The 21091-nt window shown below is 40.3% G+C and overlaps 1 protein-coding gene across 2 annotated transcripts in view; it reads right to left on the bottom strand.

Moving 5' to 3' along the window:
* prdm6 (PR domain containing 6) overlaps positions 1 to 21091 on the bottom strand; it is a 146316-nt gene that overhangs the window by 29344 nt on the left and 95881 nt on the right. For both annotated transcript variants that reach the window (XM_025897015.1, XM_003444504.4), the window contains exons 6-7: positions 16316 to 16440; positions 2247 to 2628 (exon numbers count right to left, since the gene is read on the bottom strand). In XM_025897015.1, coding sequence (XP_025752800.1) covers positions 2247 to 2628; positions 16316 to 16440 — 507 coding nt within the window. The remainder of the gene's footprint in view (positions 1 to 2246; positions 2629 to 16315; positions 16441 to 21091) is intronic.

Genomic DNA, 21091 nt, shown 5'->3' with positions numbered 1-21091 from the left:
CAGGGCCGGTGTCCTGCAGGTTTTAGATATCACCATGGGTGAACACACCTGAATCAAATGATTAGTTCATTACCAGGCTTCTGGAGAACTTCAAGACATATTGAGGAGGTAATTTAGCCATTTAAATCAGCTGTGATGGATCAAGGACACATTTAAAACCTGCAGGACAACGGCCCTCGAGGCCTGGGTTTGGACACCACTGCCTTAACCCTACAACACTAACATGAGTTTTGTAACACTATCACTTTCAGCCATTAGTGTTCTATGTTTAATCTTGGATATTTAATGTCAATTGAAAAAATTCACATATGGGGTATATTGAGAGCTTGTATACACTTTAAAAACCTTTACAGGATGTAAGAAACTAATACCGCTTCTGTTATCAGCATGTCATGACTTGTAGGGATAGTGCCAGTTCATAGAGTGCATTTTGGTGAAACACATGACCAAACAGAGCCCACAGTGATAAAGTATGATGACTTATGAGTTTGTGTCCAACAGAAGCTTTTTTTAAATTTGCTTTACTTTCCATTATCACAACTTCAAAACATGTTATGAACTTAAATATATAAGATAAGAGATGAGATAAGATAAGCTTCAATGTCATCGTACGCACAAGCATGCAACAGAACTGGAAGCACTGCTGAAATCATACTACTTGAATAAAAGAGTAATAAAATATAAAAATAAAGTAATGAATAAATAGCTAATAATCCTAATGACAGCAGCTTTGACAATGGCACAGGTAGAAAGCAGAATAGATGATATTTAGAGATATATTAGCTATTGCACTTTGCACTTAAGGGGGATATTGCAGAGGAATCAGCAATGTTCAGTGACTGCTTAAAGTTTATTGTGGGTGTTGAATAGCCTGATGGCCCAAGAAGCTATTCTTTAGTCTTCTGGTACTGCTTTAGAAAGTGGCAAGCTAAAGAGTTGATGGCCAGGGTGAGAGTGATCTCTGACATATTATCTTAAACATACAGATTGACAACTCTTGTCCTGTGTACAATGAAGAATGACACAGCAGAAAAACATAAATTTCAATCATTTGACGCATATAATCATCTGGTAAGTTGCAACTTTAAGAAAAAAGATTAGTGGTTATGTTGGGGCATGACTTTGTCTCATGGGCATACTGGTCTAAGGCCAGTTCACATGAACGGTACAGTATGGCCTTGGCGCTCCAGGACTCTGTTTCTGTTTGGCTTGTTCAGCTGAATTTTATCTGCTCCTCTGTCCCATAAAACCTTCCTATTGACAGGCAGCTCCCCATCGACTCTCCCTCCCTCCTCCATATCCAGCCCACATTTTTCTTCCCTATGAGTATTAGTTTATTGAATAAGTGGCATCTGTTTTCCTGGCCCCGTCACCGTAAGGCGAGGTATTTCTCACTGACGCACAGCGCTGATTTATACGCTGCTCTGACTCTCCCCACAAAAATAAAGCTAAGCAAAAAATTTCCAATACATCCCGTGTCCCCCCTATGCACAGACATACACACACTCCATGCATGCTGTATATAATTAACTTGGCAGATGTTATACACACTCAAACACTTTTACACCCTTATCACTCTCATCCCCAAACTCCCACTTTCTGTCACACACAAATAGTGCCATGATGGAACAACAGGAGTCATAAATCACAGCAAAAGCATCAGATTTGCTGGCTTCCTCTGGGAAAACAGCAACAACTATCTGACACTTTGTCACTTTGAGGGTGTTATTTTTTCTTTTCATACAAAATATTCTACGCTATAATACAAAAGACATTGATGTGTTGAAGTGTTAGCTTTGTGCCTTTAACTTTACAGACAAAGACCCCCAAAAATTATTTCCTTTCAAGCTGCCAGTAGGTACAGACCAAAATCTCAAAGCCAAATTCTTGATTTAAAATGTCGTGTCTGGACATATGAGGACTTGGCACTTGCTACTTATATTGATTATACCTGTTATCTCTAGATCGTGCATTGTTTACAGTTAAAATCTTCGCCTTTATTCATTTAAAACTCAAATTATGCCAAAGTCCTTCTACCTTCTTTAAGGGATGTGGTACAACACAGTTGCTTACAATATTAATTGTAAGCTATCAAAAGATTTTGATCCCCTGAAGTTTCAGACATAAAGATTACAGGTTTTTGGAGTCATTCTCAAACCACCACTGTGTCCATTTAGTGTCAGTTTATCCTGCATTACAACAGCCTTGAGACAAACTGTCAAGCACCTAAAACCACTGTGTCTTACCGGTCAGGATTTTGCGGACAGACATGCATCTGGAGCAGGATCCTCTGGGTGAAGGTCTTGAAGCACTGGCCACATTTCCACAGGTGCCAGTCGCTGAACTCACTGCTAAGCTGGCTGGTGGATGTGGGACTTGCCAGGACTCTCTGGTTCTTTGACCCCAACTGGCCAAAACTGGAGTCTGACTGAACCCCAACCTTATCCAACAGGGAGAAACTCCGAGGGCATGGGGAGTGGGGGAAGACCATGGAGCGCATGAGGGTGGAGGACGGAGTGGAGGACGATGAAGAGGAAGAGGATGAGGAAGAGGGTTTGCCGTTTTTGCTGAAGGACTGGAGGGATTCCTGCCTCGTCATGGCCTCCACCACTGTGGCTGGGACATTTACTGGACACAAGAAAGACAGAAATGATTTGGTTTTAAGCAGAAACAAGAGAGTCCAACAACTGAGGAAAATTATGTAAGTTAATGATGATAAAGATGTTCTTTAAAATTTTGACTTGGAGGAATAGCTGGAAGGCACTCAGAAGACTAGCAATGCTAACATGGACTGTTAAAGATTCCAAAACTGCAGCACAGGATCAAAAAAGGGTGCAAGACTGGAATAATATTCTTGGCCTGAACACAAACAAATAGATGAAACCATTTATTCCTTCAGGTGGCCCTTAATGATATCTGTCCCTATAGGCTGAATTGTTGTTAGTGGGCTGTGCTTAATAGATAAAAGTATGGTTTAGCTGTTGTGATGGGAGGAAAGGAAAGCCAGAACTTTATTGATCTAACTGAGACCAGAACTGGCTGACCAGCCCGGGGCAAACTGCAGCTCCTGGTATCAATGAATGGAATTATGGGAATTATGTTAGTACAGCAACTCACTGTTTCCCTTTCAGGGAAGACAGAAAGCTGCAAAAGCTATGTTTCAGGGTCAAAAAATGGACCTCCAGCATGATGCTACTACAGATGAGTTGTAATTTACAGAACTACTAACATTTCTACTTTAACTTTGCTTTCATTCCAGAGACTCAAACATTGTAAAAGGTTATCTTCACTAGTTTACTGTTAAATCCAGAACTAAATTTAGCAGTCCTTTTCATATAAAAAGTTAGCCCCCATCATATCTGAAAGATCTCATACTCTTATACTCTCCCAATAAAGTATTTTGTTCTCAGACTGTAGCCTTACCTAGATCTTGTAATAGAAGAATGGGACAACAAGCCTTTAGCTATCTTGAACTTCTCCCACAGAACCATCTCCAAGTTGAAATTTAGGAGACAGACACCCTCTTTACTTTTGAGATTATACAACATTTGTATCTTGGTATTTTCCATAGGTGTGTGAAAACACAGCACTGGGACTGAGTATTGAGATTCCTTACTATAAGGCCTCTTCTTGATTTTGTGGGGTTTGTTTGGTTTTACCTTTACCTTTTGCTGGTCAGATTGACATGACCCGTGGGCCAGTTCTGGTCGTTGGAGCTTTTTTTCTGATGTTGTTGGGCCCTTATGTTACAGTACAAAATGACTGCTTTGACATGACTGCTATATGGTGCTATAAAAATAACACTGAATTGAATTGAATACAGTAAGTGCTTCAGAGAAAAAAAATTGAACACAGGAGCTGGCATAATAAATCCATTAGACCGATAGGAAAAACAGATTCAGGATAAAGTGTTGCTGGTGAATACAACAGTCAACTACAATGAGATTAACAGGAAAAAACACATTATATAAAAGTGTGTAAATTAGATTTTGGTTGAATCAGCTGATGCCAGCTGTCCTCACTTGACCCAGAAGTCAGCTGTGTTCTGTTTTGTGGTCAGACCAACTGACAGACCTGGAGTCCATAACCCTTCATCATGTTTGAAATTACATTAAGAGGGCTTGATTTACTTTAACTCACTGTGGAGGGTTTTGCTTTTCATTCTGTAAAACTGGTTTGCTTGGGAAAACTTGGCATGCAGACTGGCAGGAAGGCAAAATATTGCACAAGTTATTTTACATCCTTAAACTTAACCAGACAAACCAGTAGATGCTCATAACGGGTTATTTTAGAAGACAAATAGCTTATTTTGTGACTTCTTTAGTTAGACTCATTTGGGTAATTTGCGAGTCCACTTTGTTGTTATTATGTCTTGGGTACATTTTTCCTTCTCTAACCACGCACTAATGCATAAACACCACTTCTGGCTCTCTTAGTTTTTCTGAATTTCTTCACATCTTTTTGATTGCATCATTTTACATGAGTAAACACCCCTCTCTCTGAGATCTGCTGCTTCAGTCATCATAACCATTTTCCATCCCTCATCAGCTCACCTCTGCCATCAGGCCACCAGGCTCGATTGATCCTCTAATAACCTGATGAGGAGATAATTACACCATTTGTAAGTTGCCCGACGGTGTTATTGACACCCGCGTTATACGCCGCTCGCCCACACTTAATTCATTTTGCAACCAACATCGCATATACAAAAAATGCAGGTCAATACGGTTTGGATTGCGTATGAAATGCATCATCAAAATGAGAGAATTATGCAGATGCAGCTGGCAACATTGCAGAGTTTGTGTTTTCTTTCTTTATGAGGGGTGTGTTCTCTCCTACACACCCCTCATAAAGACACAAATACAAACGGAGGAGATGCTGGTCTTCATCGCAGAGAACAGAGTTTTAAAAGCAACTTCTCACACCTAAACTTGGAGTTTCATTCTCTTCTGTATTGTCTGCCTATCCATCAGTTCTGCGTATTCATTCAAACATTCTTCCATGTCGTCTTCATTACGAGAACCATCTGAGGTCCTCTCTTCATCCTGTCCTTTTTTTCCCTTTTTGTATCTCTCTCTTTGTCATTCAGTTTTACAATATATATATATATGTAGTTGCTCTATTAAAGGATTAGATAACAAATTAGACCACCTTATTTTGCAAACCTTGACCAATCTATTTGAGATGGATTGCAGTCACTCCAAGTAAGACCCCAGTCATTTGGAGACAATATAGCTCCCACCAAGGGCCTATCCAATTACCATACGTTAAGGTTGTTCCACAATCAACCTTCGGGTCACCAGAACTACTTGCACTTGGTAGCTGGCAACAAAAAAAAAGAAGAAAAAAGTAAAATCACTAAACAACCACTGTTTATTCATAGTTTCAAGGATGCTCCAATCCTATTTTTAAAAGTGATCAAACTATGAAAGGACTCTTTATTTTGATCACAAGAGTTTCACTTCCTGCAGACCAATTAGATTGTCCAAGTTGTCCAGCGCCTCCAGGATGGCATAATTACAACCAACGTCATATGTGCCATTGTAAGTAGGTATGCTGTGTCTCTCAGCATAGTGTCAAGACTTAGGAGGAGATTCCAGAAGATGGGCTGTTAATATGAGAGTTGGACAGGGCCATAGATTGCCAACAAATTGCAGTCAATCTGTCTGTATTAATAAGTGGAAGGACAATTGTTTGGAAACTTTCACCAATGTATCTGAATGTAAATACAGTCAAGTCTGAGTCCGACCGTGATTGTTTGGTGACAGGCTGCCTGCGATCTGAGAGGCATCTCAGAAGGATTGCACTCCACGGACCACTGCCCTCTCCTTATCCGTCTGAACTGAATTTTCTCTGCTGGTTTTGTTTTTTAATCAGTGTCCTTCTCATGACTGGTAACGTGAGACAGTGACTGGAGGCCATTCAGGTCCTCCAATAGTTAAGCTCCTCCAGTGTAACCACACGTGCTGCCACAAGAAGATATGTTATGTCTCCCAGCATAGTCTACAGAATGAGGAGATACCAGGAGATGGACTGTCAACATGTGGATAGTTGGACAGGGCCATAGAATTGAATCATCTCAGCAGAAGGACGGTTATCTGTTCCTTTGTGCAAGGAGGAACAGGCTGAGCACTGTTACAGCCCTACAAAATGACCTCCAGCGGGCTACTTGAACTTCATTAGGGTGTCATGAGAGACCAACATCCATGGATTTACATGAAATTAGTTAAAAATAATAAGAATATGCTTCAGTTTTATACATTTCAATCATACTGAATTAGCAGGAAGTTTGACTCTTGAGAGCCACCGTTTGTCTCAGAGTGTCTTCCTCTCTTTACAGGAATGAAGTACAGTTCTGATTATGTTGCCAAATCTTTGCTGGGTAATCAATAACCATAACGTTACAGCGATTATAAAGTTTCATAAAATCAATGGAGGCAATTATAAGACTGGTAATAATAATACGTCACATAAAGAAGAGAAGTACGGAGGAGTTTACTGCAGAGGTGGACAAAATCAAAATCATTCTTCCCTCTCGTTTCTTTTCTTCAATCTTTTGCCACTTTCCCTCTAATTTCATCCATTTTCCTCTGTTTTTTCCCCATCATCTCTCACAGTTCTAGAGGATAAAGGGAAGTTGAAAAAACTAAAAGAGCAGGAGCAAAGAAAAGAAAGATAAAGCAGAGTCTTTCTGAGATGTTTCCTCGTCTGCTGGTGCATATGTTGCTGCGGAGCGTCAAGCCGACAGGCTGTGATTGGATGGAACATGTATGAGTAAACAACCATGGGGTGTGTGTGTTTTCTTTGTTGTGTGGTTTGGATCTTGATTCGTCTTTAATGTGTCTGTGAGTGTTTGAGCTCTGCACATAAGCATGAGTATAGAGAAATGTGTGTTTAATGTTATGTGCGTGTTTCCTGGTGTTTGTTGTTTGCCTTTGTGTATATGACTTTACTTTAAAGGGTCCTATGATGCTTTTATTTATTTTCTGTACTACTGTTACATACTGTGGTGAATGCTCATATTCAACATGGCCAGAGTTTCAAATAATGATCAGTAGCATGTGTAACGCATTGCAAAGTAATGCGTTACTGTAATCATACCACATTTTACAAAAATGCAGTTAATATACTAAATTCAGAAATCACAATACAGTTAAAATTATGTTATTACTTGGGTTACAAAGGGTCTTCAGTTATCTGCACTGCAGTTGGAAATAATGAAAGAAAAAAACCCTCACATGCATTTCCTTCCTGCACACTTCACCTACAAACAGCTGATTTCAGTTCATGTGCAGGGAGGAGGAAAATAGTGGATCAGTGTACCGCTTTTTTGAGTAGAGGAGATATGGACATCATTTTTACTTTTACTGCATGAAAGAATAAGTGCGTAATAGTAAAATTAGGAGAGAAATAACTACATTATACTGCTAACACAACACTGGCTCTCTGCAAGAATCTGCATAGATAGCATGCTAGCGCAGAGCTAGCCAAGAGCCCATAGTGATGTTATAGCTGAGTGTATGCCGACCCCAGTCCAGAGCCTGATCTTCAACAGGTAAATAAGGCAGTGATGAGCAGCCAGGCTTGCAACGTGCAGCCTCCAATTCTGCCTGTGCATGCTTTGAAAGTAGAGTCACTGTGGCGATTGGTCTGAAGTCTCTTTGGACTGGTTATCAGCTTTGCATTTTTGTTGGTTTTATGTTCACACGGAAACAGCAAGAGAACGACTGTATGTGTGTCGTACTGTAGCCTCAGGTTTATATAACGACCTGATAATTGTGTGGCAGTGCATTTCAGGTCATGTTATGGAATACCATGAAAGTAACATAATGCGTTCTTTCTCTAACATATAATTAAGTATCATGCTGCACTGGTTTCAGGAAAATTAACGTAGTAAAGTAGTTTCTAATCCAAGACTTTTTTTGTAGCAATGAGCCCAACACTGATAACGAGGACAGAGTATGTATGAGTCAGTCAACTCAGATTGCTCTAAACAGTTTTAGACAGGTTTTTTTTCCGGCTCTTTGATATGTATTACGTCAATAAGAGGGGATGTCCTTATATGGTCACCAATCTTCTCAAGGAAATCAGGTTTCAGGTTTCCCAGTTAGGCTTGAAACCGTTTCATTTTAATGTCAGCATGTTTGGAATTTATCCGATGCACTTTTAAGAGTTTGAACACTATAGTACCCAAACACAGCAGATAGAGCTGCAGGACAATGTGACTGCACTGGACATTTCCCAGTCTTATTGTGTTCAGGCAGCCTTTGGAGCACTAATAAAGGTCAAAACTTTAAATGTCTGTTCCACTGAGGACAGACTACTGTCTCCAGTGCAGTGTTTTGACGTCACAGTCATCCTTTGTGGGTACAATTACAAGATAACAATGCCACAGAAACTAACTGCTCCAATGCAGTTAGAAGCAAAATGTCTTTAATTTGGAGCAGAACTGCTGCCTTTCAGTTTGTACAAAAGAAGCTTAATCTAATTTCATTTAATTTTCATGTGAACAAACTTTTTTCACTGCAGGGTGGAACAAAAGCAAATCCTCCGGTATTTGTTTGTGCGATGCCAGGGTGTGTATGTGTGCGTTTGAATGTGTGTTTGGTACATCTGGACTGTTGAGGACCAGATGCCTTCACATGAATAGAAACCATTCAAAGGTCTCAATTGTCATCCCGTAAATGCTGACAGCAAATGGTCCATGTCAAACTGTGAACACGGAAGAGGGTTTTTTAATTTTATCCACTTCATTTAAGTCACTCTAATTAGCAGAAACATATTTCTGTATAACACAATTTAACAACATTGCTGACTGTGTTTTTCAGACTGTTCATAGAGCTGAATTAACACCTCATCTCTATATTGCTCTGATACTATTTCAGTAAAACCTGAACAAATAACACCATGTCTTTTGCAGAGCTGTTGAATTTAACTCCTTTCATAAATCTGAGGGCATCATGTGAATAAATTAATGAGGAATATGAGTCTGAAACATCCATCCATCCATCCATCTTCATCCGCTTTATCCGAGGCCGGGTTGCGGGGGCAGCAGCCTAAGCAGAGAAGCCCGGACCTCCCTCTCCCCAGCCACCTCCTCCAGCTTATTCGGGGGAACACCAAGGCGTTCCCAGGCCAGCCGAGAGATATAATCTCTCCAGCGTGTCCTGGGTCTGCCCCGGGGCCTCCTCCCGGTGGGACATGCCCGGAACACCTCACCCAGGAGGTGCCCAGGAGGCATCCTTGTCAGATGCCCGAACCACCTCAACTGGCTCTGAAACAACCTTGGAAATAATTTTTTCAGTTCACACTGTTTTTGTTGTCCTAAAACTAATACGTGTTTCTCATAAGTGAATCCCATTTTCTCTCAGTATTCATATTATTTTTATTTAATTTCTGTGAAAATCAGAATTTTTTGGAACAAGACAAATTTTCTTATATGTAAAATCCATCCATACATAATTCTCCTCTGGCTTCCTTCTCCAAATCACTTTTGCACAGTGTTGCCAACTTAGCGACTTTGTCGCTATATTTAGCGAGTTTTCAGACCCCCTTAGCGACTTTTTTGTCTAAAAAGCAACTAGCGACAAATCTGGCAACTTCTTCTGGTGTTATTGGAGACTTATGACTTTTGTACATATCGCTCTTACTGTCAACAAGCAGAGGGTGCTGCCGTGGGCAGTTTGTTAACAACGTTATGGTTAAAAATTTTCTTCTTTTCCTGTTACTTTTTGTGGATCGCAAGGTTTAAAACTACTTAAAAAGACACACACACACAGAGAGAGACAAAAAGAGTGCCTATTTCGGGTCACTTTTGCCGGTACCAAGCCTGGATAAAGGAGGAGGGTTGGAATTGTGACATTAAAAAAAAATAATTGCTGAAAGAAATTAATTTTAGTACTAAATATATTCGAAATGCATTTAGGGTGTTCTTTACTGACTTTATGTCGCTTCCACGATGTTATTTCTCTGTCTTCTAAAGCGTCGGTTACAATTACATAAGCATGACCAACTATGCAAATTAGGTGATGACATCATTTTGCGACTTCTAGTGACTTTTAGGACAGCCAATAGCGATTTTCCTTCCTGAGGAGTTAGCAACACTGCCTTTGCCTACCAATCAGGCTTAAACTTCTCTATGGCGATCGTGGCTCAAGAGTTGGGAGTTCGCCTTGTAATCAGAAGGTTGCCGGTTCGAGCCCCGGCTTGGACAGTCTCGGTCGTTGTGTCCTTGGGCAAGACACTTCACCTGTTGCCTACTGGTGGTGGTCAGAGGGCCCGGTCGCGCCAGTGTCCGGCAGCCTCGCCTCTGTCAGTGCGCCCTAGGGTGGCTGTGGCTGCAATGTAGCTTGCCATCACCAGTGTGTGAATGGGTGGATGACTGGATATGTAAAGCGCTTTGGGGTCCTTAGGGACTAGTAAAGCGCTATATAAATACAGGCCATTTACCATTTATTTCTCTATGTGTTTGTTAAAATGTCTTATATATTATCAGAACTGATTTAAAAGACCATCCTAAACAGATGGCCAGAACAAAAAGTCAGGTTATTTGGCTGAGGCTCCCTAAAGCCTGCGTTACTCGGTTGCAGACACGAAAAGCTGAAGACCTGACTGCGGAGTTATACTTCTTTGAGGTCTGCTTGAAAATTCTCCACGAACTAGTCCACATGGTCATAAAAAGAACAACAGTCAGGCTCGTGGATGTCCATGAGTCTAAAATCCGCTTCACATTTTTCACTCAGTTGTTCACAAAGTGGGATGAAACGTTCATATCTTCAGTGCACAATTCCTCCTTCAAACCATGGGGATAATGGTTTTTGTTGTGTCTTTATTTCTCTCTGTCAATCAGTGCTTTGTATTTGTCTCTGTCCCTCCTCTCACCAGTCTTCTGTCTTTAGTTTCTTTCTTTCTCCCCTTCTTTCCTTTCTCCCCCCTCCGTCTCTTCTCTATCCATCCTCTCTTTTTCTCTGTCACTAATTTGTTTTTGTTTACATCTCCTCCAGTTTTCTGCTCAGTCAGCCTGTTTATATCGGTTCCATTTAAACATTTTTTTTCTCCTGTGGATTTGACAGAGCATGCCCCTGCAGGGGGATAAAAACAATCTTTGACCAAAAAAACCCCCCAAAAACCAAACATGAAAAAAGATTTTTAATCTGTGGAATCTAAATTGAATTGAATTGAATTAGAGGCTCGTCTTTCACAGAGTCGCAGTGAAATGAGATCGTGCTGTTGATTGCAAATTAGAGACGTTTGGCCACAAACTGGTTTTACAGATGGAACAAGTCTTTTACATGCCATCGTTCATCATGGCGGGACTGTGGCAGCAAACTGCAAACGCACACAGTTGTATTACTTGTGTTTACAACATCCTAAGCTGCCTTTGCATTATTTTTAATTTCACCTAATTTAATCAAAACTCAAACATGAAACCTTTTAAGTATTTTAGTAAAATGCATGAAATAACTGGCTAGTATTTGCCCAAAAAAGCACCTCTAAAATAGGGATGGGTGTTGAAGTTTTTGTTGACTTTAGTATAATTGTCGATTTTACATTTTGGTCAATTCTCATATTGATTCCTGAGTAGTTTTGTGCATTTGGGGGAAAAGTAGATCTGTAGGAACAGAAACGAGGCTTGAATATGATTCAGCAGGGTTTTTCCTGGCCCACAATGGGCATTTGTGGACTAACTACATACCAGTAAGCATGACTCTTGCATACAGTAAAGGATCTGAGTCATTGTTACCTTCTTGATAAACATCCGTTCCAATGAGTTCAAAGGGATTGACACAAGTGTCTACATAAGAGGCAGGTGTAACAAACAAAACTAATGATCACAGGCCAAAACAAACACGTATGTAGTGACGGGAACTAAAGCAAAGAGAAGAAAACACGGAAAGGCCATTACCAAAATAAAACAGGAAGTGAAAATAAAAGAGACAAGGAAACTAAGACAAACAAATAGTAAGAAAAAAGGAAAGAGTTATCAAAGACACAAGGTTAAAGCTAAATACTAAAGTGCCTAGGGGGAATGTTCCAAAAGATACTGAAACGATGACAAAAACCCAATACTGTAACAATATTTATGCTTTTTCCTGATAATATGGCGATAATATTAATACGTGCATCTCTGCTTTGCGTGAATAAAACCTATAAAAATGGATGGTAAGGATTTCTTCATAACACTGTCAGGGCGAGGGGATTTTTCACAGTTCTAACAAAAAAAACAAATAAAAAAAAAATCCTGAAAAGGTGTGCAACAGCTCCTTTGGTTTAACATCATTGTTTTGCAATGTTCAGCGTTCAGAGAAACATGCCTACACTGATAAAAGACACCGATAAGCTTGGAGACAGACAATTACGAAAGAGTGGACTATGTGGAACAGGTTCTCAACTGGTCCTGGTTCTCATTTTTCATTCATACTAAAGCCTGGTTTCCAGTATAGCAAAAGAATGCAGTTGCTGTTGTTTTTGTGCAAAAATTCCTCACAGTGTTTTCTTATCTCAATGGGGAGAGGTGAACTTTTGATAAAACAGTGTTCTGCTGCTGCTAAAAAGACAAGATTTGGACAACAAGAACATTAAAAAAATATATATATATATTTGTTTTGAATGATATGGTGTGAAACCTCAACTGCAAGCACTGCAAGGTTAGAGTTCAATACAAAATGGACAGTCTTGGTACAGTTCCAAAGAAACTCCAGAGTGGTTGGTTTATGCTGTGAATGCCAAACCAACTATCGGGTGTACGTTACAAGTTTGAGCTCAAAAACATCTCATAGGCACGTGATCTTTGTATTCTCAATGAGGGAAGGTATAATGGATGTGCAAAGATCTGTATGGGCTAACAACTAGCTGTGACATTAACATAAATGCTCAATTTTCTCACACAGCGCCTTCTTCCTCTATTTACTTATGTTGCTCCCGCCCCTCCCGCTCCCCTTCTCAGCCGGAAAAGGGTGGAGTGCCCACTCCAGGTCGGGGATGAGTTCCTGCCCCAAGTGGAGGAGTTCAAGTATCTCGGGGTCTTGTTCGCGAGTGATGGGAGAAGGGAGCCGGAGATCGACAGACGGATTGGTGCTGCGGCTGCAGTGATGCGGACGCTGCACCGGTCCGTCGTGGTGAAGAGGGAGCTGAGTGTAAAAGCGAAGCTCTCAGTTTACCGGTCGATCTACGTCCCTACCCTCACCTATGGCCACGAGCTGTGGGTAGTGACCGAAAGAACGAGATCGCGGATACAAGCGGCAGAAATGAGCTTCCTCCGAAGGGTGGCTGGCCTCTCCCTTAGAGATAGGGTGAGAAGTTCAGCCATCCGGGAGGGGCTCAGAGTAGAGCCGCTGCTCCTCCACATCGAAAGGAGCCAGTTGAGGTGGTTCGGGGATCTGACAAGGATGCCTCCTGGGTGAGGTGTTCCGGGCATGTCCCACCGGGAGGAGGCCCCGGGGCAGACCCAGGACACGCTGGAGAGATTACATCTCTCGGCTGGCCTGGGAGCGCCTTGGTGTTCCCCCGGATAAGCTGGAGGAGGTGGCTGGGGAGAGGGAGGTCTGGGCTTCCCTGCTTAGGCTACTGCCCCCGCGACCCGGCCTCGGATAAAGCGGATGAAGATGGATGGATGGGTGGATGGATGGATGCTCCCGCCCCAAAACACATCTAGCCAATGAGTGGACTGAAAATTCTCACGTGGTTTGCAGTGACACATTTTGGTTTGCTACAAGCTACAAGTTTACAAGCTCATCAACTGATTTGAACCAGAGTAAATTAACTATAGGTGTGAAAACACCCTTATGGTTGAGTCTCGGTGATCGTCACTGTCAGGGAAAAATGTGTGTATCCTTAATGGCTGGCAAATGTTTGCTGGCAGTCACTGGTGAAATCTTTCACCATCCACACAGAAGCTGTAACTGCAACCAATATGTTTCAAAAGGTGCAACCTTTACTCTGAAGGTAAACGCCCTCCATTTTGGGAGATCACTCTTCCACTTTTCTCAGTTTCACTGCTACTCGCCAAGTGGTTCGAGGTAGTTGTTGCGTGGGTGCAGATCAGTCAGTGCCCCTGCCCTAATGAATAGCTCAGTAAGTAGAGTGGTTGCTCCATGATCAGAAGGTCGTGGGTTCGACTCCACTAAATGGCTACCCTGAGGTACCCCTGAGCAAGGTACTGTCCCTACACACCGCTGCCCACTGCTTTACTAGGTGAATATGTTAAATGCAGAGGAGTAATTTCCCTATGGGGACTAACACATACACACATTATTAAATGAAACCGTAGAAATCTGTTAATGATGAAAGCAATCACAAGGAGGTTTTTGGTGCTGCACCAGTCTCTAGACTGATCTACTAATGGTGTTTAACAGGTAGCTTTTTCTCACTAACCACCTGTTACTGGTGACTGATCTTTAAAAAGATCAGAGTTTTTTATGTCTGCATTTGGTTGAAAATAACCGTGAGCTGGTCGTTTATGGTGCTTAGTTTATAGCTTTCAGGACTGCAGGATCTTTGCTTTAGTATTCACACTATGTTTGTGCTTAGTCTTAGTTCTTGTTAGTTTTATATTCTGGTTTTTGTTGGTGCTAAGATTTATTTATATCTGTTTCTTTATGCCTAGATTTTGTCTAGCCTCCCCAGTGTCTCCTTGTATCGATGTCAAGTGTTTGTCTCTCTGTTTCCCTGCTATGTTATTTCCCGTTTTATTTTGATACTCTGTCTCTTGTACCTTTTCTTTAGTTTTACTTTGCTTCCCTTCCCATGCTTTCTTTGAAGCTTATAAACTTTGTTCTTCCATGTCTGTTTTTGGATTTTGTTCCCTGATGGACTTTGGGCTTTCTTGGAGCTGGGCTCTTTACTATGAACCAAGTTCAGCTTACTCAGGGTATCCTTCTGTTATATGGATTCACTAACTCTAACACTGGTAATAGAGAAAAATGGTTACACTAAGTTGGTTATCAACTGGCTAAGGTAACCCAGGATTTCTTATATGCATCAATAAAGTAAAATAGTAATAAATACCTGTAAAGAATATAAAAAAATCTCATTATAACAGTAAAATAATGCTGCAGAAAACTGTTAGTCTAGTAATTTAGTGCACAGAGTGGTAAAATAAACATTTTAATTCCAGCTAATTCATTTAGTGCATGCTCAGTGCTCAGTGCTGCTATTTATTTCTAAGGTGAAGGCTGCGTATAAAGGTTACTGTGCCACAGCTCTGCCATGCTTTATTCAATGTTTTTAGCACAAATAAAAAGTATACCCCAGTACACAATCTAAATTGCGCCTAAATAACAGACAGTGTAAACCTGGCCCTGCTAGGCGCTTTTAAATCACAACTCAAAACACGACTTGCTCCCAGCTGTTTCAGTTGTTACCTTTTCAGCTGCAGATTTAGTGCTATTCAAGAGTTTGACATTACTGGTTAAATATAAAGACAAATTTGATATGAGGTCAGTAAAAGTAAAGAGTAGGTGCTAGTTGGCTATATTAATGCGTATAAATCAAAATTAATTTTCTGTTGCCAACAAAAGAACAGCTGACCTCTAATCCTTGAACCTAACCTGCTCTGGAGTAGAGAGAGCTTTAGAAGCGTGCGGGTTTTCAAAGAAGAAAACAATGAGAAGTCTTGATGGAAAACATCCTTAGTTTCATTTGACTTAAGGACAGGAAAATAGGCAAGAGTGTCAACACTAACCCACAGTGTGGCCACATTTTAGCAAATAAAAGACCTGCCCCAGTCCTGTTTTGGCTGGCTTGGTTTTTCAGACAAATAAAACCCATTTTTTTCTTTCTTTCTTTCTTTCTTTTTTTTTTTTTTTTTTTAAGAAAATGCGTTTGTATCATTGTTTTTGTGGCAGGCCAAAAGATTTCCTCCAGTTTAAATACTGTCAGTAATAAAAGCTGAGGAATGGCCAAAGAAAACAGCTGATTTTAAATGCAGGCAGGCTAGTTTTCAGGGCAGAGGTTTGGCTTATGGTTGGACGTGTCAGACATTTAGATATCACAGTCAAATTTACATCTGAGTCCATTTTTAGTGCTTCAGTTTAACATAGGGCAGCTGAAGAAGGTGAACCTATTGCCTCCTAGGAAAGAGATGACCTTTAAACACATTTTCTTAACTATGCAAATAATGTGGTACTTCAACAAACTTGGAAGGTGTGACCTAACAAAGTTTGGACAGAAAAACACATTCAGTAAATGTCTTCTTGTTTTGTTTGCCTAAATTTTAGGCTTATTTAAAAAAAAATGTTTATCAAACTCACTATACGTATATGTGCATATACATACACTATACAGGTTAACTTAGATTATTTGGGAATTTTCTCACAGTTTTCATCCTGGGCGATGCACTGCAGCGGGATACCGAAGAACGAGGTGTAGGAGTCGTTGTACCAAACCAGCAGCTCTGTTCCTCTGGGGATATCCATACATGCTCTGTAGAAGATGCAGGATCTAAAATACAGACACAAGAATTTTTAGTTTGAAAAGTGCATCAAAAGTAAACTTCACCACTCCCTCTGGTCATGTATGGACATTTGGTGAGGACTTGACACTTTTAAATTACAATACTGGGTACACATTTAGTGCAATTTATTTATGTATCCCAACATGTAGTGACATTTCTTGGGAGTTGCAGGGAGTGGATGGATATGGCGTAGTGTTAAAAGGAAGATTTCCCGCTGAAACATAATTCAGGCATTCGTCCTAAAAAAAATAAGGTGTTTTTTTTAGCTGAGAAGAGCTTAAGGAAAACCAAAATATTCTGTAGCTGAATTGAAGTTAAGAAATAAACACTAAATAGATAAATGTAACCGTTTTGATATATAAACAGCTTCATTCATTGGCAAACCTGAGAACTGATTTGTGGATAAAGTGTGATGTTTCAAATATATATAATTGAGCATTGCAAGAAAATTACAATTTAAAAAAATAAAGACTACCTTTGAACAAATACTTCTGCTTTAAACCGTTATTTTTAAAACTATAAAAACTTTAAAGTTATGAACACACAAAAAACACACCAAACTATATTCAAATGAACACAGATATCCACTTTATATGCATTAGAATTTTGAGGTCAACAGTGGTTCAGTTAAAACAAACAAACAAGCAAAAAACTTTAACAGTAATAACGCTGAACAAAAGTGAAAAGCATTAATGTTAATCTATCCCTTTGTGGATCGGCGCCCTACAGGTTACAGATCAGGTCACTGAGGTCATCCTCCCTACAGCTCCTCTCTGTCCCAACCTCACATACAAAAACTAAAGGCGTGCAGGCTTTCTGTTATTGCCAAAGCCTCTGGAATAGTTTGCAATTACACAAAGTCCACAAAGACTCGCCTATTGCTGTTTACTTCGAATCAGGTTTGAGGTGTCTCATCATTTTTCTCAAGTTGAGTATTGTTTCTACAGACTTTTTATTCACTGATTTTTTTTAATTAATATAATTTTAACATTGCCAGCAATCAGTGCAAAGATTTTTTTCAATCTATACGTGTTCATCTGCACCATAGAGCGCAGCTTATCTGCAGTGTGTCTCTTTCCAATATGGGACTCAACTCAAGCGACCTCCAACATCCTATAGGTTGCTGAACACAGGTTTCAACATAGGGTGCAGTTAAATCCATGACTTCTTGCAAAAGCAAGATTTCTGCCTTGAAACGTGGCTGGAATCCGAATGTAATCATTCAGTGTAAATTTCTGTGTGTGGACAGCAACAGGTTTGTCATTTTTCCCGGTTAATCACAATATCATCACAAACAGATTGGACGTGACCACATTCAGTCACAACGTGATAGCAGACTGACGCTGTCTTATCACGGTTTATCACCACCTTGACACACCAAAGTATCTTTAAAGATGTGGTCGCAGACCTTTGCATAACTTTGGTTGTGCAGCAGTCTTCAAGCACTGGTGTGACTCTAGCATTAACTGTGTGCTGACTCTGGAGAGTGAAGGCCATTGTATGTACCCACCCTGAGGAGAGGTTTATATAGACTGCAGAGGTTTATATATAAAAACTTACAGAGACCGCCACAGCCATTAAGTGTAAAGCACATCTTAAACAGATGTTTTTTTATAGGTAGAGACCGCCGGACTTCTGGAAGGAAATAACCTAATTTTCCCTGCAAGCAGCCATGAAATTTTACTCTTTACCTAGAAGTGAAGCACCACCACAGCTCTCTAAAACAATAAAGAAAAGACGTCGAAGATAAACACATGCCTGATATATGCATGTGTGGATAACAACTTTGATGAAAATGTTGAACAAACTGTCCTTAAACCCTACTTCGGACAAAAACATCAGTCCTGGAAACAAGATGGTGTGAGGTGGTTGGTGACTCTTTCCAGGTCTGATTTTAGAAAAGCTTCCCATCTGATAACAGCGTAATTTCACATCGGACCAAATCGGAATGATTTATGGGAAATATCTGGTGTCTCTCACTCTGTTCAGACCAACTAATGACCACGATATTGTTCAAACATGCAGCCAGTGGGCTGTCGGTTCCTGGGTCACACCACCGCTAAAACAAACACCTCATCCACCCAAAAACATCTTTGTAACAACATGAGCGAAGTCCACATTCAAAACCACATTTTCATACCCGGCCCAGACTATTTTAAAACACTTTCCCACATGTTTTTCTCCCACCGGGGCCGTACAGTGTCAGACAGACCAGATTGTAACAGAGGTCACAGGTTCAACTCCCTCACGACTCCCTTGTTATTTTTTGCCAAAGTGCCTTTGAGCCAGAAAACTTAGTCTGTGCAAACAGCTTGTGACAACCACTTAAAGTGAAATTAAATAACATTTAATACAAACCATCACTCCTTTTTTTAAAATTTCCATTCTAAGTGCACCGAGTTCCTCAGTATAAGAAACGTTCAATTAATAAAATTTGACTTGATGTATCAAAAACACCTCAACACTGAACCTTCTCATCCAAGAAAGACTCAATACTAATAATGTATTGATTCATTTTGTATCTTCAAGGAGACATCAGTTCCCCTGAAAGTATCTATAGAAAGATACTCACAATCAGAATTTAGACAACTTTATTTTGTCTGGTCAAGTGACTCTCTGGGGAAGAAAGGGTTGAACAAACAATGAGAGTTGGAGAATTTAAGGAGGACAAAAAAAAAATAAAGCAGAAAAACACACAAAAAAAGTTAAAGATGACACAAAGCAAAATCAGGCAGGCAGGAGAGGGAGGTGGGAGTCAGCCGGTGACATGATGCTTATTTAACTTAGTTACGACATATAAAACTAATATATTAAAAGGGAGGAAATGGAAGAAAATGCAAAAAAACCAAACAAAGAGACAAACAAATTAAAAGGAGGACTTACAAATACAGAAATATAAGTTATATTTGCACTTAACATCAGGGGAGAGAAAAATAACAGAAAACAGAAGCACCATAAATCTCTGGTCTTCCTCTCAGACTCATCAGTTTATGTTGTCTGAAAAGATCTATATGATTTTTACTACATAAGATACTGAAACACACTGACGGCAACAATAACATCTAGAGCTCTCATGATCACCATGCATTCCTACAAAAGTTGCACAATCTGAGTGCATGATAACACTCAGCATAGCAATACTTTTTTTTGTAGTAGTAGTTTGTAATGACCCTGGCTCTGTCCCTCCAAAGACACTACTATCACTACTAATATTAACAATAATTTGAAAATTCCCTCAATCTCATTTCCAAACTAATCACCCAGTAAGCATTTCAAAGACGCCTATCAAGTGGCAAGATGTGCGCTTGGAAAGATTTTTACAGGACTACAGTGTTCCCTCGTTTATCGCAGGAGTTATGTTCTAAAAATAACCCGCAATAGGTGAAAAGTAGCCAACTCTTTTTTTTTTTTTTAATTATTATAGGTGTTTTAAGGCTGTAAACCCCCCCCCACTACACACTTTATACACTTTTCTCAGACAGGCATGAACATTTTCACACTTCTCTCTTGTTTAAACACCCTCAAAGTTCAAAGCTTCGTAGAAAAATAAGTCCAGTATTATAGGATGAAACCAAAGGCACCCGCGGTTCCCTTTGGCGGTGCAAAACGTTTCATTGACATTGTTGTGTTTGTTGGGAAGAAAACGTACAAGCATACAGTTCAGCACTTCAGAGTCAGACTGCTAGCGATCGAAGATTTATGTCAATTTTACAAGCTGAACGCATTCTGTACTGTACAGGACCACGGCATGAGATTGATTGACAATGGTCTACAGCCAATAAGGATGCAGAACACAATGCGCTGTTAAGAAAAAAAAGAAGCATGCAAAATTGCACACAAAAAAATCCGCGAAACAGCGAGGCCGCGAACCGTGTTATAGCGAGGGACCACTGTACACTAATTCAATTCACTTCAGTTTATTAACAGTGCACACACAGTGCGACTGTTAATCAGATGTCGATCAGCACTCCATTTATATTGCAACCCCTTTCCCATTGTCTACATTCCTGGCAAACTATTGCAGATAATTGCTATTATCAACTGACACTGAGGGACTGAAATGGACCTTCCAGGTTAAGTGAGTACTAAAAGTTCTGCTTATGTAAATGTTCATGACTATGATAACAGGAATGAGGCATTTCCCTCTTGTAATGTGTTATAATGTCAGAGAGGAGTTAATGAAGCCAGACAAGTCCAACAGAGTCTGCTGAAGATCTGCGTTTAAGAATGTGTGTGTGTTTTATTAATTCTTTCCACACAGTGAGAGGAGTAAGGTGTTTTTGGATCCATGTGAAAACACAGCTAGGAGGGACCGGGTTATAAATCAAACATACCCAATGACCTCCCAGGAAAAAAAGGAGAAAGAGGGGTGCACAAAAATGCAGAAGCTTGTATGCATTAAAACAAATGTATGTATTGAACACATGCGTATTGAACACACGCCACTACTTTCAGGTGTGGCTGTGTTATAAATCAAACACGCCCAACAGGCTGCGGTATGAAAAATAAAAACCCCTGCTGCCTTACAGCAGCCGACGGAGTTCAAAACGATTCGTCTGGCAGATCAGTGGGGCAGCATCGTCGACCGTCTGATCTTCTCCTGTTGTCTGTTTTCATAGAAAGCTTTATAATCAGGTT

Source organism: Oreochromis niloticus, linkage group LG12 (assembly GCF_001858045.2).
Source record: "Oreochromis niloticus isolate F11D_XX linkage group LG12, O_niloticus_UMD_NMBU, whole genome shotgun sequence".
Classification (NCBI taxonomy): Eukaryota; Metazoa; Chordata; class Actinopteri; order Cichliformes; family Cichlidae; genus Oreochromis; species Oreochromis niloticus.
The sequence above is the reverse complement of the archived record's forward strand: the minus strand, read 5'-3'. Positions and strand labels throughout refer to the sequence as shown.